We start from the raw sequence: 14,996 nt of genomic DNA, 5'->3' as shown, positions 1-14,996 counted from the left end.
CCCGTATCTAGATGTGTTGTTGTGTTTCTGATCCCGTATCTAGATGTGTTGTTGTGTTTCTGATCCCGTGTCTGATGTGTTTCTGATCCCGTATCTAGATGTGTTGTTGTGTTTCTGATCCCGTATCTAGATGTGTTGTTGTGTTTCTGATCCAGTATCTAGATGTGTTGTTGTGTTTCTGATCCCGTATCTAGATGTGTTGTTGTGTTTCTGATCCCGTATCTAGATGTGTTGTTGTGTTTCTGATCCCCGTATCTAGATGTGTTTCTGACCCCGTATCTAGATGTGTTGTTGTGTTTCTGATCCCCGTATCTAGATGTGTTGTTGTGTTTCTGATCCCGTATCTAGATGTGTTGTTGTGTTTCTGATCCCCGTATCTAGATGTGTTGATGTGTTTCTGATCCCCGTATCTAGATGTGTTGTTGTGTTTCTGATCCCCGTATCTAGATGTGTTGTTGTGTTTCTGATCCCGTATCTAGATGTGTTGATGTGTTTCTGATCCCGTATCTAGATGTGTTGTTGTGTTTCTGATCCCGTATCTAGATGTGTTGTTGTGTTTCTGATCCCGTATCTAGATGTGTTGATGTGTTTCTGATCCCGTATCTAGATGTGTTGTTGTGTTTCTGATCCCGTATCTAGATGTGTTTCTGATCCCCGTATCTAGATGTGTTGATGTGTTTCTGATCCTGTATCTAGATGTGTTGTTGTGTTTCTGATCCCGTATCTAGATGTGTTGATGTGTTTCTGATCCCGTATCTAGATGTGTTGTTGTGTTTCTGATCCCGTATCTAAATGTGTTGTTGTGTTTCTGATCCCCGTATCTAGATGTGTTGTTGTGTTTCTGATCCCCGTATCTAGATGTGTTGTTGTGTTTCTGATCCCCGTATCTAGATGTGTTGTTGTGTTTCTGATCCCGTATCTAGATGTGTTGATGTGTTTCTGATCCCCGTATCTAGATGTGTTGTTGTGTTTCTGATCCCCGTATCTAGATGTGTTGTTGTGTTTCTGATCCCGTATCTAGATGTGTTGTTGTGTTTCTGATCCCCGTATCTAGATGTGTTGTTGTGTTTCTGATCCCCGTATCTAGATGTGTTGTTGTGTTTCTGATCCCCGTATCTAGATGTGTTGTTGTGTTTCTGATCCCCGTATCTAGATGTGTTGATGTGTTTCTGATCCCGTATCTAGATGTGTTGATGTGTTTCTGATCCCGTATCTAGATGTGTTGTTGTGTTTCTGATCCCCGTATCTAGATGTGTTGTTGTGTTTCTGATCCTGTATCTAGATGTGTTGATGTGTTTCTGATCCCCGTATCTAGATGTGTTGTTGTGTTTCTGATCCCGTATCTAGATGTGTTGTTGTGTTTCTGATCCCGTATCTAGATGTGTTGATGTGTTTCTGATCCCGTATCTAGATGTGTTGATGTGTTTCTGATCCCCGTATCTAGATGTGTTGATGTGTTTCTGATCCCGTATCTAGATGTGTTGTTGTGTTTCTGATCCCGTATCTAGATGTGTTGATGTGTTTCTGATCCCGTATCTAGATGTGTTGTTGTGTTTCTGATCCCGTATCTAGATGTGTTGTTGTGTTGTTGTGTTTCTGATCCCATATCTAGATGTGTTGTTGTGTTTCTGATCCCGTATCTAGATGTGTTGTTGTGTTTCTGCAGGACTCTCTCCATTCCTTGATGAACACTCTGAGTGCCTCCAACCCTTTCTTTGTGCGCTGCATCAAACCCAACATGAACAAGGTGGGTCATTCAGTATTCACCACAACATGAACAAGGTGGGTCATTCAGTACTCACCACAACATGAACAAGGTGGGTCATTCAGTACTCACCACAACATGAACAGGGTGGGTCATTCAGTACTCACCACAACATGAACAAGGTGGGTCATTCAGTATTCACCACAACATGGACAAGGTGGGTCATTCAGTATTCAACCCAACATGAACAGGGTGGGTCATTCAGTATTCAACCCAACATGAACAGGGCGGGTCATTCAGTATTCACCACAACATGAACAAGGTGGGTCATTCAGTATTCAACCCAACATGAACAGGGTGGATCATTCAGTATTCACCCCAACATGGACAAGGTGGGTCATTCAGTATTCACCACAACGTGAACAAGGTGGGTCATTCAGTATTCACCCCAACCACCAGCTACTGAATGTGAACTAGTATGTTACTGTGTACAGAGGCAGGCAGATCCCAGAAATTCCATATCTAGCTGCTATTCAAAGTTTTAATAGTCGTCGTCTGCTGCCTTGTCCCGGCTGCCTTGTCCCGGCTGCCTTGTCCCGGCTGCCTTGTCCCGGCTGCCTTGTCCCGGCTGCCTTGTTCCGGCTGCCTTGTCCCGGCTGACAAGGGAATGCTGTTGTCTCTGGGGGGCTTAGCTGTATCACAGGGACTTTGTTTGTTGAACATTCAAGTCCTGACACTCCTCTGAACAACAGGTTGATAACATGCCTGATGGTAGGGTACCACACACACACACACACACACACACACACACACACACACACACACACACACACACACACACACACACACACACACACACACACACACACACACACACACACACACACACACACACACACACACAGCCAGTGAGATGTGAATCAGAGTTAAGTGATTGTGCAGTGTGATAAGCAGCACTGAGACAGTCAGAACAGACCAGCTGAGAACAATAGAGTTGATTTATACAGGACTGAAACGATTCTGTGGGTTAAGGACATGTAACAGAATTCTAGTTCCTAAACACCTTGTATCGCCCCTCCTGTAAGACGAACATAGTACTGTTGTGTTCCCTCCTGTAAGACGAGCATAGTACTGTCCCCTCCTGTAAGACGAGCATAGTACTGTCCCCTCCTGTAAGACGAGCATAGTACTGTCCCCTCCTGTAAGACGAGCATAGTACTGTCCCCTCCTGTAAGACGAGCATAGTACTGTCCCCTCCTGTAAGACGAGCATAGTACTGTCCCCTCCTGTAAGACGAGCATAGTACTGTTGTGTTCCCTCCTGTAAGACGAGCATAGTACTGTCCCCTCCTGTAAGACGAGCATAGTACTGTCCCCTCCTGTAAGACGAGCATAGTACTGTTCCCTCCTGTAAGACGAACATAGTACTGTTGTGGTCCCTCCTGTAGGACGAGCATAGTACTGTCCCCTCCTGTAAGACGAGCATAGTACTGTCCCCTCCTGTAAGACGAGCATAGTACTGTCCCCTCCTGTAAGACGAGCATAGTACTGTCCCCTCCTGTAAGACGAGCATAGTACTGTCCCCTCCTGTAAGACGAGCATAGTACTGTCCCTCCTGTAAGACGAGCACAGTACTGTTGTGGTCCCCTCCTGTAAGACGAGCATAGTACTGTCCCCTCCTGTAAGACGAGCACAGTACTGTTCCCTCCTGTAAGACGAGCACAGTACTGTTGTGTCTCCTCCTGTAAGACGAGCATAGTACTGTTCCCTCCTGTAAGACGAGCACAGTACTGTTGTGTTCCCTCCTGTAAGACGAGCACAGTACTGTTGTGTTCCCTCCTGTAAGACGAGCACAGTACTGTTGTGTTCCCTCCTGTAAGACGAGCACAGTACTGTTGTGTTCCCTCCTGTAAGACGAGCACAGTACTGTTGTGGTCCCTCCTGTAAGACGAGCATAGTACTGTTGTGGTCCCTCCTGTAAGACGAACATTGTACTGTTGTGTGCCCTCCTGTAAGACGAACATAGTACTGTTGTGTCCCCTCCTGTAAGATGAGCATAGGACTGTTGTGGGTCCCTCCTGTAAGACGAGCACAGTACTGTTGTGTCCCCTCCTGTAAGACGAGCATAGTACTGTTGTGGGTCCCTCCTGTAAGACGAGCACAGTACTGTTGTGGCCCCTCCTGTAAGACGAGCATAGTACTGTTGTGGTCCCTCCTGTAAGACGAACATAGGACTGTTGTGGTCCCTCCTGTAAGACGAGCATAGTACTGTTGTGGTCCCTCCTGTAAGACGAACATAGTACTGTTGTGTCCCCTCCTGTAAGACGAGCATAGTACTGTTGTGTTCCCTCCTGTAAGACGAACACAGTACTGTTGTGTCCCCTCCTGTACTGTTAACTATACTTCTGTGCAGTCGTACGACGGCTGCTGTTTTTGTATTCTCACAGAGTTAGAGTTGAAAAGTAATTCAGTGTGTTTTGTACTTCTCAGAACGCCAACATGTTTGACCCAGAAGTGGTCCTGAACCAGCTGAGGTATTCTGGGATGTTGGAGACCGTGAAGATCCGCAGGGCTGGTTTCCCTGTCCGCAGGACTTTTAATGACTTCTACAGCAGGTGAGAAAAACGGACAATGGTCCTTTTACAGGGAAGACAGACTAACATCACCGTCTCCCGTGCACGGTAGATCATCTGCTGGGTGGAGATGAACGCCAGGGTTTCAACCTGTAGAATCACCTGCTGGGTGTAGAATCACCTGCTGGGTGTAGATCACCTGCTGGGTGTAGATCACCTGCTGGGTGTAGAATCACCTGCTGGGTGTAGAATCACCTGCTGGGTGTAGAATCACCTGCTGGGTGTAGAATCACCTGCTGGGTGTAGAATCACCTGCTGGGTGTAGATCACCTGCTGGGTGTAGAATCACCTGCTGGGTGTAGATCACCTGCTGGGTGTAGAATCACCTGCTGGGTGTAGAATCACCTGCTGGGTGTAGATCACCTGCTGGGTGTAGATCACCTGCTGGGTGTAGATCACCTGCTGGGTGTAGATCACCTGCTGGGTGTAGATCACCTGCTGGGTGTAGATCACCTGCTGGGTGTAGAATCACCTGCTGGGTGTAGATCACCTGCTGGGTGTAGATCACCTGCTGGGTGTAGATCACCTGCTGGGTGTAGAATCACCTGCTGGGTGTAGATCACCTGCTGGGTGTAGAATCACCTGCTGGGTGTAGATCACCTGCTGGGTGTAGATCACCTGCTGGGTGTAGAGGAACGCCAGGGTTTCAACCTGTAGAATCACCTGCTGGGTGTAGATCACCTGCTGGGTGTAGATCACCTGCTGGGTGTAGATCACCTGCTGGGTGTAGATCACCTGCTGGGTGTAGAATCACCTGCTGGGTGTAGAATCACCTGCTGGGTGTAGAATCACCTGCTGGGTGTAGAATCACCTGCTGGGTGTAGAATCACCTGCTGGGTGTAGAATCACCTGCTGGGTGTAGAATCACCTGCTGGGTGTAGAATCACCTGCTGGGTGTAGATCACCTGCTGGGTGTAGAATCACCTGCTGGGTGTAGAATCACCTGCTGGGTGTAGATCACCTGCTGGGTGTAGAATCACCTGCTGGGTGTAGAATCACCTGCTGGGTGTAGAATCACCTGCTGGGTGTAGAATCACCTGCTGGGTGTAGAATCACCTGCTGGGTGTAGAATCACCTGCTGGGTGTAGAATCACCTGCTGGGTGTAGAATCACCTGCTGGGTGTAGAATCACCTGCTGGGTGTAGAATCACCTGCTGGGTGTAGAATCACCTGCTGGGTGTAGAATCACCTGTTGGGTGTAGAATCACCTGCTGGGTGTAGAATCACCTGCTGGGTGTAGAATCACCTGCTGGGTGTAGAATCACCTGCTGGGTGTAGAATCACCTGCTGGGTGTAGAATCACCTGTTGGGTGTAGAATCACCTGCTGGGTGTAGAATCACCTGCTGGGTGTAGAATCACCTGCTGGGTGTAGATCACCTGCTGGGTGTAGATCACCTGCTGGGTGTAGATCACCTGCTGGGTGTAGAATCACCTGCTGGGTGTAGAATCACCTGTTGGGTGTAGAATCACCTGCTGGGTGTAGATGATCACTGGGGATATACTCTGTGATCAGGGTCAATGGCATGGCTACCCACTGTGCCTCCTCCGCTGTGCACCACCAAGGCTCATGTTGGCCAGTCGACCCTCTTACAAAACAGCAGAACATGCGGACTCAGTGCTCACCTGGGTCATTGAGCTCCTGTTGATTTCCTATTGTGCTGCTGTCAATCAATCAATCAAATTTTATTTATAAAGCCCTTCGTACATCAGCTGATATCTCAAAGTGCTGTACAGAAACCCAGCCTAAAACCCCAAACAGCAAGCAATGCAGGTGTAGAAGCACGGTGGCTAGGAAAAACTCCCTAGAAAGGCCAAAACCTAGGAAGAAACCTAGAGAGGAACCAGGCTATGTGGGGTGGCCAGTCCTCTTCTGGCTGTGCCGGGTGGAGATTATAACAGAACATGGCCAAGATATTATGTTCAAATGTTCATAAATGACCAGCATGGTCGAATAATAACAAGGCAGAACAGTTGAAACTGGAGCAGCAGCACAGTCAGGTGGACTGGGGACAGCAAGGAGTCATCATGTCAGGTCGTCCTGGGGCACGGTCCTTGGGCTCAGGTCCTCCGAAAGAGAGAAAGAAAGAGAGAATTAGAGAGAGCATATGTGAGGTGGCCTGTCCTCTTCTGGCTGTGCTGGGTGGAGATTATAACAGAACATTGCCAAGATGTTCAAATGTTCATAAATGACCAGCATGGTCAAATAATAGTAAGGCAGAACAGTTGAAACTGTTTCTGACCCGTTGGATCTGTGTCTGACTCGTTGGATCTGTTTCTGACCCGTTGGATCCGTGTTGGATCTGTGTCTGACCCGTTGGATCTGTGTCTGACCCGTTGGATCTGTGTCTGACCCGTTGGATCTGTGTTGGATCTGTGTCTGACCCGTTGGATCTGTGTCTGACCCGTTGGATCTGTGTCTGACCCGTTGGATCTGTGTTGGATCTGTGTCTGACCCGTTGGATCTGTGTCTGACCCGTTGGATCTGTGTTGGATCTGTGTCTGACCCGTTGGATCTGTATCTGACCCGTTGGATCTGTGTCTGACCCGTTGGATCTGTGTCTGACCCGTTGGATCTGTGTCTGACCCGTTGGATCTGTGTCTGACCCATTGGATCTGTTTCTGACCCGTTGGATCTGTGTCTGACCCGTTGGATCTGTGTTGGATCTGTATCTGACCCGTTGGATCTGTGTCTGACCCGTTGGATCTGTGTCTGACCCGTTGGATCTGTATCTGACCCGTTGGATCTGTGTTGGATCTGTATCTGACCCGTTGGATCTGTGTCTGACCCGTTGGATCTGTATCTGACCCGTTGGATCTGTATCTGACCCGTTGGATCTGTATCTGACCCGTTGGATCTGTATCTGACCCGTTGGATCTGTATCTGACCCGTTGGATCCATGTTGGATCTGTGTCTGACCCGTTGGATCTGTGTCTGACCCGTTGGATCTGTATCTGACCCGTTGGATCTGTGTTGGATCTGTATCTGACCCGTTGGATCTGTATCTGACCCGTTGGATCTGTGTTGGATCTGTGTCTGACCCGTTGGATCTGTGTCTGACCCGTTGGATCTGTGTCTGACCCGTTGGATCTGTATCTGACCCGTTGGATCTGTATCTGACCCGTTGGATCTGTGTCTGACCCGTTGGATCTGTGTCTGACCCGTTGGATCTGTATCTGACCCGTTGGATCTGTATCTGACCCGTTGGATCTGTGTCTGACCCGTTGGATCTGTATCTGACCCGTTGGATCCGTGTTGGATCTGTGTCTGACCCGTTGGATCTGTGTCTGACCCGTTGGATCCGTGTTGGATCTGTGTCTGACCCGTTGGATCTGTGTCTGACCCGTTGGATCCGTGTTGGATCTGTGTCTGACCCGTTGGATCCGTGTCTGACCCGTTGGATCCGTGTTGGATCTGTGTCTGACCCGTTGGAGCCGTGTTGGATCTGCATCTGACCTGTGTGCGTCTCTGTTCCCTGTGCAGGTACAATATGATCCTGAAAGACAAGCATCCAACAGACGACCAGAGAGGAAGGTGCACAGAGCTGCTGATGTCATACGACCCCGCCAAGATAGACTGGCAGCTGGGGAAGACTAAGGTACGCTGGCCCAGTGGCTCTGACATCACACTCTTACACGGCGTACTCCTGTGACCCAGGGGTTTACAGGGTTGAACAGGGTAGAGTTACATGTTATAGATTATAAGAGCAGGGTTCTGAAGGAGCATCAGCTTCAGGATAACAACAAACCCACAGCTGGGACAGGATCCGATGAAATATCAGGTCTTCTCGTCCTGACATAGGGCTTCATCTTTACTTCATCTTTACAAGGCTTCCTCATCAGCCACGTATCTGTCTGGCGCCATGGGTATCTGTCTGGCGCCATGGGTATCTGTCTGGCGCCATGGGTATCTGTCTGGGTATCTTACTTATTGATGCAGGACACCTCTAACTTAGTGTTTGATTAGGGTGCAGGACACCTCTAACTTAGTGTTTGATCTGTGACACTGTAATAGGGTGCAGGACACCTCTAACTTAGTGTTTGATTAGGGTGCAGGACACCTCTAACTTAGTGTTTGATTAGGGTGCAGGACACCTCTAACTTAGTGTTTGATTAGGGTGCAGGACACCTCTAACTTAGTGTTTGATTAGGTTGCAGGACACCTCTAACTTAGTGTTTTATCTGTGACACTGTAATAGGGTGCAGGACACCTCTAACTTAGTGTTTTATCTGTGACACTGTAATAGGGTGCAGGACACCAGGACCAGCTTGCTTAGGGGACTCTTCTCCAGGTTCATCTCTCTGTAGGTGATGGCTTTGTTATGGAAGGTTCGGGAATCACTTCCTTTTAGGTGGTTGTAGAATTTAACGGCTCTTTCCTGGATTTAGGCATAATTTTGCTTTGCATTATGCCTGCTACCGACCCCCGTCAGCTCCCAGCTGTGCCCTGGACACCATTTGTGAATTGATCGCCCCCATCTAGCTTCAGAGTTTGTCCTGTTAGGTGACCTAAACTGGGATATGCTTAACACCCCGGCAGTCCTACAATCTAAGCTAGATGCCCTCAATCTCACGCAAATCATCAAGGAACCCACCAGGTACAACCCTAACTCTGTAAACAAGGGCACCCTCATAGACGTCATCCTGACCAACTGGCCCTCCAAATATACCTCCGCTGTCTTCAACCAGGATCTCAGCGATCACTGCCTCATCGCCTGTATCCGCCACGGAGCCGCAGTCAAACGACCACCCCTCATCACTGTCAAACGCTCCCTAAAACACTTCTGTGAGCAGGCCTTTCTAATCGACCTGGCCCGTGTATCCTGGAAGGACATTGACCTCATCCCGTCAGTTGAGGATGCCTGGTCATTCTTTAAAAGTAACTTCCTCACCATTTTGGATAAGCATGCTCCGTTCAAAAATGCAGAACCAAGAACAGATACAGCCCTTGGTTCACCCCAGACCTGACTGCCCTCGACCAGCACAAAAACATCCTGTGGCGGACTGCAATAGCATCGAATAGCCCCGTGATATGCAACTGTTCAGGGAAGTCAGGAACCAATACACGCAGTCAGTCAGGAAAGCTAAGGCCAGCTTCTTCAGGCAAAAGTTTGCATCCTGTAGCTCCAACTCCAAAAAGTTCTGGGACACTGTGAAGTCCATGGAGAACAAGAGCACCTCCTCCCAGCTGCCCACTGCACTGAGGCTAGGAAACACGGTCTCCACCGATAAATCCATGATTATCGAAAACTTCAATAAGCACTTCTCAACGGCTGGCCATGCCTTCCGCCTGGCTACTCCAACCTCGGCCAACAGCTCCGCCCCCCCGTAGTTCCTCACCCAAGCCTCTCCAGGTTCTCCTTTACCCAAATCCAGATAGCAGATGTTCTGAAAGAGCTGCAAAACCTGGACCCGTACAAATCAGCTGGGCTTGACAATCTGGACCCGCTATTTCTGAAACTATCTGCCGCCATTGTCGCAACCCCTATCACCAGCCTGTTCAACCTCTCTTTCATATCGTCTGAGATCCCCAAGGATTGAAAGCTGCCGCAGTCATCCCCCTCTTCAAAGGAGGAGACACCCTGGACCCAAACTGCTATAGACCTATATCCATCCTGCCCTGCCTATCTAAGGTCTTCGAAAGCCAAGTCAACAAACAGGTCACTGACCATCTCGAATCCCACCGTACCTTCTCCGCTGTGCAATCTGGTTTCCGAGCCGGTCACGGGTGCACCTCAGCCACACTCAAGGTACTAAATGATATCATAACCGCCATCGATAAAAGACAGTACTGTGCAGCCGTCTTCATCGACCTCGCCAAGGCTTTCGACTCTGTCAATCACCAAATTCTTATCGGCAGACTCAACAGCCTCGGTTTTTTCGGATGACTGCCTTGCCTGGTTCACCAATTACTTTGCAGACAGAGTTCAGTGTGTCAAATCAGAGGGCATGCTGTCCGGTCCTCTGGCAGTCTCTATGGGGGTGCCACAGGGTTCAATTCTCGGGCCGACTCTTTTCTCTGTATATATCAATGATGTTGCTCTTGCTGCGGGCGATTCCCTGATCCACCTCTACGCAGACGACACCATTCTATATACTTTCGGCCCGTCATTGGACACTGTGCTATCAAACCTCCAAACGAGCTTCAATGCCATACAGCACTCCTTCCGTGGCCTCCAACTGCTCTTAAACGCGAGTAAAACCAAATGCATGCTTTTCAACCGATCGCTGCCTGCACCCGCATGCCCGACTAGCATCACCACCCTGGATGGTTCCAACCTTGAATATGTGGACATCTATAAGTACCTAGGTGTCTGGCTAGACTGCAAACTCTCCTTCCAGACTCACATCAAACATCTCCAATCAAAAATCAAATCCAGAGTCGGCTTTCTATTCCGCAACAAAGCCTCCTTCACTCACGCTGCCAAGCTTACCCTAGTAAAACTGACTATCCTACCGATCCTCGACTTCGGCGATGTCATCTACAAAATGGCTTCCAACACTCTACTCAGCAAACTGGATGCAGTCTATCACAGTGCCATCCGTTTTGTCACTAAAGCACCTTATACCACCCACCACTGCGACTTGTATGCTCTAGTCGGCTGGCCCTCACTACATATTCGTCGCCAGACCCACTGGCTCCAGGTCATTTACAAGTCCATGCTAGGTAAAGCTCCGCCTTATCTCAGTTCACTGGTCACGATGGCAACACCCATCCGTAGCACGCGCTCCAGCAGGTGTATCTCACTGATCATCCCTAAAGCCAACACCTCATTTGGCCGCCTTTCGTTCCAGTACTCTGCTGCCTGTGACTGGAACGAATTGCAAAAATCGCTGAAGTTGGAGACTTTTATCTCCCTCACCAACTTCAAACATCAGCTATCCGAGCAGCTAACCGATCGCTGCAGCTGTACATAGTCTATAGGTAAATAGCTCACCCTTTTTCACCTGCCTCATTCCCATACTGTTTTTATACTGTTTTTATTTATTTACTTTTCTGCTCTTTTGCACACCAATATCACCAATATCTCTACCTGTACATGCCCATCTGATCATTTATCACTCCAGTGTTAATCTGCAAAATTGTATTATTCGCCTACCTCCTCATGCCTTTTGCACACATTGTATATAGATTGCCCATTTTTTCTACTGTGTTATTGACTTGCTAATTGTTTACTCCATGTGTAACTCTGTTGTCTGTTCACACTGCTATGCTTTATCTTGGCCAGGTCGCAGTTGCAAATGAGAACTTGTTCTCAACTAGCCTACCTGGTTAAATAAAGGTGAAATAAAAAAATAAAATAAAAATTTGGTGTTCTACGTTGTACACGGAGGATATTTTAGCAGAATTCTGCATGCAGTGTCTCAATCTGTAGTTTTTCCCATTTTGTGAATTATTGGTTGGTGAGCGGACCCCAGACCTCACAACCATAAAGGGCAATGGGTTCTATAACTGATTCAAGTATTTTTAGCCAGATCCTAATTGGTATGTTGAATTTTATGTTCCTTTTGATTGCATAGAAGGCCCTTCTTGCCTTGATCATTCACAGCTTTGCCACAAAAAAAGGGCAACCAGTGAAGAACAAACACCATTGTAAATACAACCCATATTTATGTTAATGTTCCCTTTTGTACGTTAACAATTAACTTAATATGACATTTGAAATCTTTTATTCTTTTGGAACTTTTATGAGTGTAATATGTTTACTGTTAATTTGTGTTGTTTATTTCGCTTTTGTTTATTACCTAGTTAACGTACGTTTCCCAATCAATCTCTTTGAATTGAAATATACATTGAGACAGAAAGTGCAGTTAGAGATCTGAGGATCTCATTCTCTGCTCAATTGACCCTGTAGTGGTAGTTTGTTGACCCTGTAGTGGTAGTTTGTTGACCCTGTAGTGGTAGTTTATTGACCCTGTAGTGGTAGTTTATTGACCCTGTAGTGGTAGTTTATTGACCCTGTAGTGGTAGTTTGTTGACCCTGTAGTGGTAGTTTGTTGACCCTGTAGTGGTAGTTTATTGACCCTGTAGTGGTAGTTTGTTGACCCTGTAGTGGTAGTTTGTTGACCCTGTAGTGGTAGTTTATTGACCCTGTAGTGGTAGTTTATTGACCCTGTAGTAGTAGTTTATTGACCCTGTAGTAGTATTTTGTTGACCCTGTAGTGGTAGTTTATTGACCCTGTAGTGGTAGTTTATTGACCCTGTAGTAGTAGTTTGTTGACCCTGTAGTAGTATTTTGTTGACCCTGTAGTGGTAGTTTATTGACCCTGTAGTGGTAGTTTATTGACCCTGTAGTGGTAGTTTATTGACCCTGTAGTAGTAGTTTGTTGACCCTGTAGTGGTAGTTTATTGACCCTGTAGTGGTAGTTTGTTGACCCTGTAGTGGTAGTTTATTGACCCTGTAGTAGTATTTTGTTGACCCTGTAGTGTAGTTTATTGACCCTGTAGTGGTAGTTTATTGACCCTGTAGTGGTAGTTTATTGACCCTGTAGTAGTATTTTGTTGACCCTGTAGTAGTATTTTGTTGACCCTGTAGTGGTAGTTTATTGACCCTGTAGTGGTAGTTTATTGACCCTGTAGTAGTATTTTGTTGACCCTGTAGTGGTAGTTTGTTGACCCTGTAGTGGTAGTTTGTTGACCCTGTAGTGGTAGTTTATTGACCCTGTAGTAGTATTTTGTTGACCCTGTAGTGGTAGTTTATTGACCCTGTAGTGGTAGTTTATTGACCCTGTAGTGGTAGTTTATTGACCCTGTAGTGGTAGTTTGTTGACCCTGTAGTGGTAGTTTATTGACCCTGTAGTAGTATTTTGTTGACCCTGTAGTGGTAGTTTATTGACCCTGTAGTAGTATTTTGTTGACCCTGTAGTGGTAGTTTATTGACCCTGTAGTAGTAGTTTGTTGACCCTGTAGTGGTAGTTTATTGACCCTGTAGTGGTAGTTTATTGACCCTGTAGTGGTAGTTTATTGACCCTGTAGTTTAGTGTAGTTTTTTTGACCCTGTAGTAGTAGTTTGTTGACCCTGTAGTGGTAGTTTATTGACCCTGTAGTGGTAGTTTATTGACCCTGTAGTAGTAGTTTATTGACCCTGTAGTAGTATTTTGTTGACCCTGTAGTGGTAGTTTATTGACCCTGTAGTGGTAGTTTATTGACCCTGTAGTAGTAGTTTGTTGACCCTGTAGTGGTAGTTTATTGACCCTGTAGTGGTAGTTTATTGACCCTGTAGTGGTAGTTTATTGACCCTGTAGTGGTAGTTTATTGACCCTGTAGTGGTAGTTTATTGACCCTGTAGTGGTAGTTTATTGACCCTGTAGTGGTAGTTTATTGACCCTGTAGTGGTAGTTTGTTGACCCTGTAGTGGTAGTTTATTGACCCTGTAGTGGTAGTTTATTGACCCTGTAGTGGTAGTTTATTGACCCTGTAGTGGTAGTTTATTGACCCTGTAGTGGTAGTTTGTTGACCCTGTAGTGGTAGTTTAGTTTATTGACCCTGTAGTGGTAGTTTATTGACCCTGTAGTGGTAGTTTATTGACCCTGTAGTGGTAGTTTATTGACCCTGTAGTGGTAGTTTATTGACCCTGTAGTGGTAGTTTATTGACCCTGTAGTGGTAGTTTGTTGACCCTGTAGTGGTAGTTTATTGACCCTGTAGTGGTAGTTTATTGACCCTGTAGTGGTAGTTTGTTGACCCTGTAGTGGTAGTTTGTTGACCCTGTAGTGGTAGTTTGTTGACCCTGTAGTGGTAGTTTGTTGACCCTGTAGTGGTAGTTTGTTGACCCTGTAGTGGTAGTTTGTTGACCCTGTAGTGGTAGTTTGTTGACCCTGTAGTGGTAGTTTGTTGACCCTGTAGTGGTAGTTTATTGACCCTGTAGTGGTAGTTTATTGACCCTGTAGTGGTAGTTTGTTGACCCTGTAGTGGTAGTTTGTTGACCCTGTAGTAGTATTTTGTTGACCCTGTAGTGGTAGTTTGTTGACCCTGTAGTGGTAGTTTGTTGACCCTGTAGTGGTAGTTTATTGACCCTGTAGTAGTAGTTTGTTGACCCTGTAGTGGTAGTTTGTTGACCCTGTAGTGGTAGTTTATTGACCCTGTAGTGGTAGTTTATTGACCCTGTAGTAGTGGTAGTTTATTGACCCTGTAGTTTGTTGACCCTGTAGTAGTTTTTGTTGACCCTGTAGTGGTAGTTTGTTTGTTGACCCTGTAGTGGTAGTTTATTGACCCTGTAGTGGTAGTTTATTGACCCTGTAGTGGTAGTTTATTGACCCTGTAGTGGTAGTTTGTTGACCCTGTAGTGGTAGTTTATTGACCCTGTAGTGGTAGTTTATTGACCCTGTAGTGGTAGTTTATTGACCCTGTAGTGGTAGTTTATTGACCCTGTAGTGGTAGTTTATTGACCCTGTAGTGGTAGTTTGTTGACCCTGTAGTGGTAGTTTATTGACCCTGTAGTGGTAGTTTATTGACCCTGTAGTGGTAGTTTATTGACCCTGTAGTGGTAGTTTATTGACCCTGTAGTGGTAGTTTATTGACCCTGTAGTGGTAGTTTGTTGACCCTGTAGTGGTAGTTTGTTGACCCTGTAGTGGTAGTTTATTGACCCTGTAGTTTATTGACCCTGTAGTGGTAGTTTGTTGACCCTGTAGTGGTAGTTTGTTGACCCTGTAGTGGTAGTT

General features: G+C 46.7%; 1 protein-coding gene across 1 annotated transcript in view; it reads left to right on the top strand.

The window, feature by feature from the left end:
* Positions 1-14,996, top strand: part of myo10l3 (myosin X, like 3) — a 298,563-nt gene that overhangs the window by 161,477 nt on the left and 122,090 nt on the right. The window contains 3 exon segments of the mRNA XM_052523285.1: positions 1,667-1,747; positions 4,195-4,319; positions 7,820-7,934. Coding sequence (XP_052379245.1) covers positions 1,667-1,747; positions 4,195-4,319; positions 7,820-7,934 — 321 coding nt within the window.

Source organism: Oncorhynchus keta, chromosome 7 (assembly GCF_023373465.1).
Source record: "Oncorhynchus keta strain PuntledgeMale-10-30-2019 chromosome 7, Oket_V2, whole genome shotgun sequence".
Classification (NCBI taxonomy): Eukaryota; Metazoa; Chordata; class Actinopteri; order Salmoniformes; family Salmonidae; genus Oncorhynchus; species Oncorhynchus keta.
This window is presented reverse-complemented; position numbering and strand designations above follow the sequence as displayed.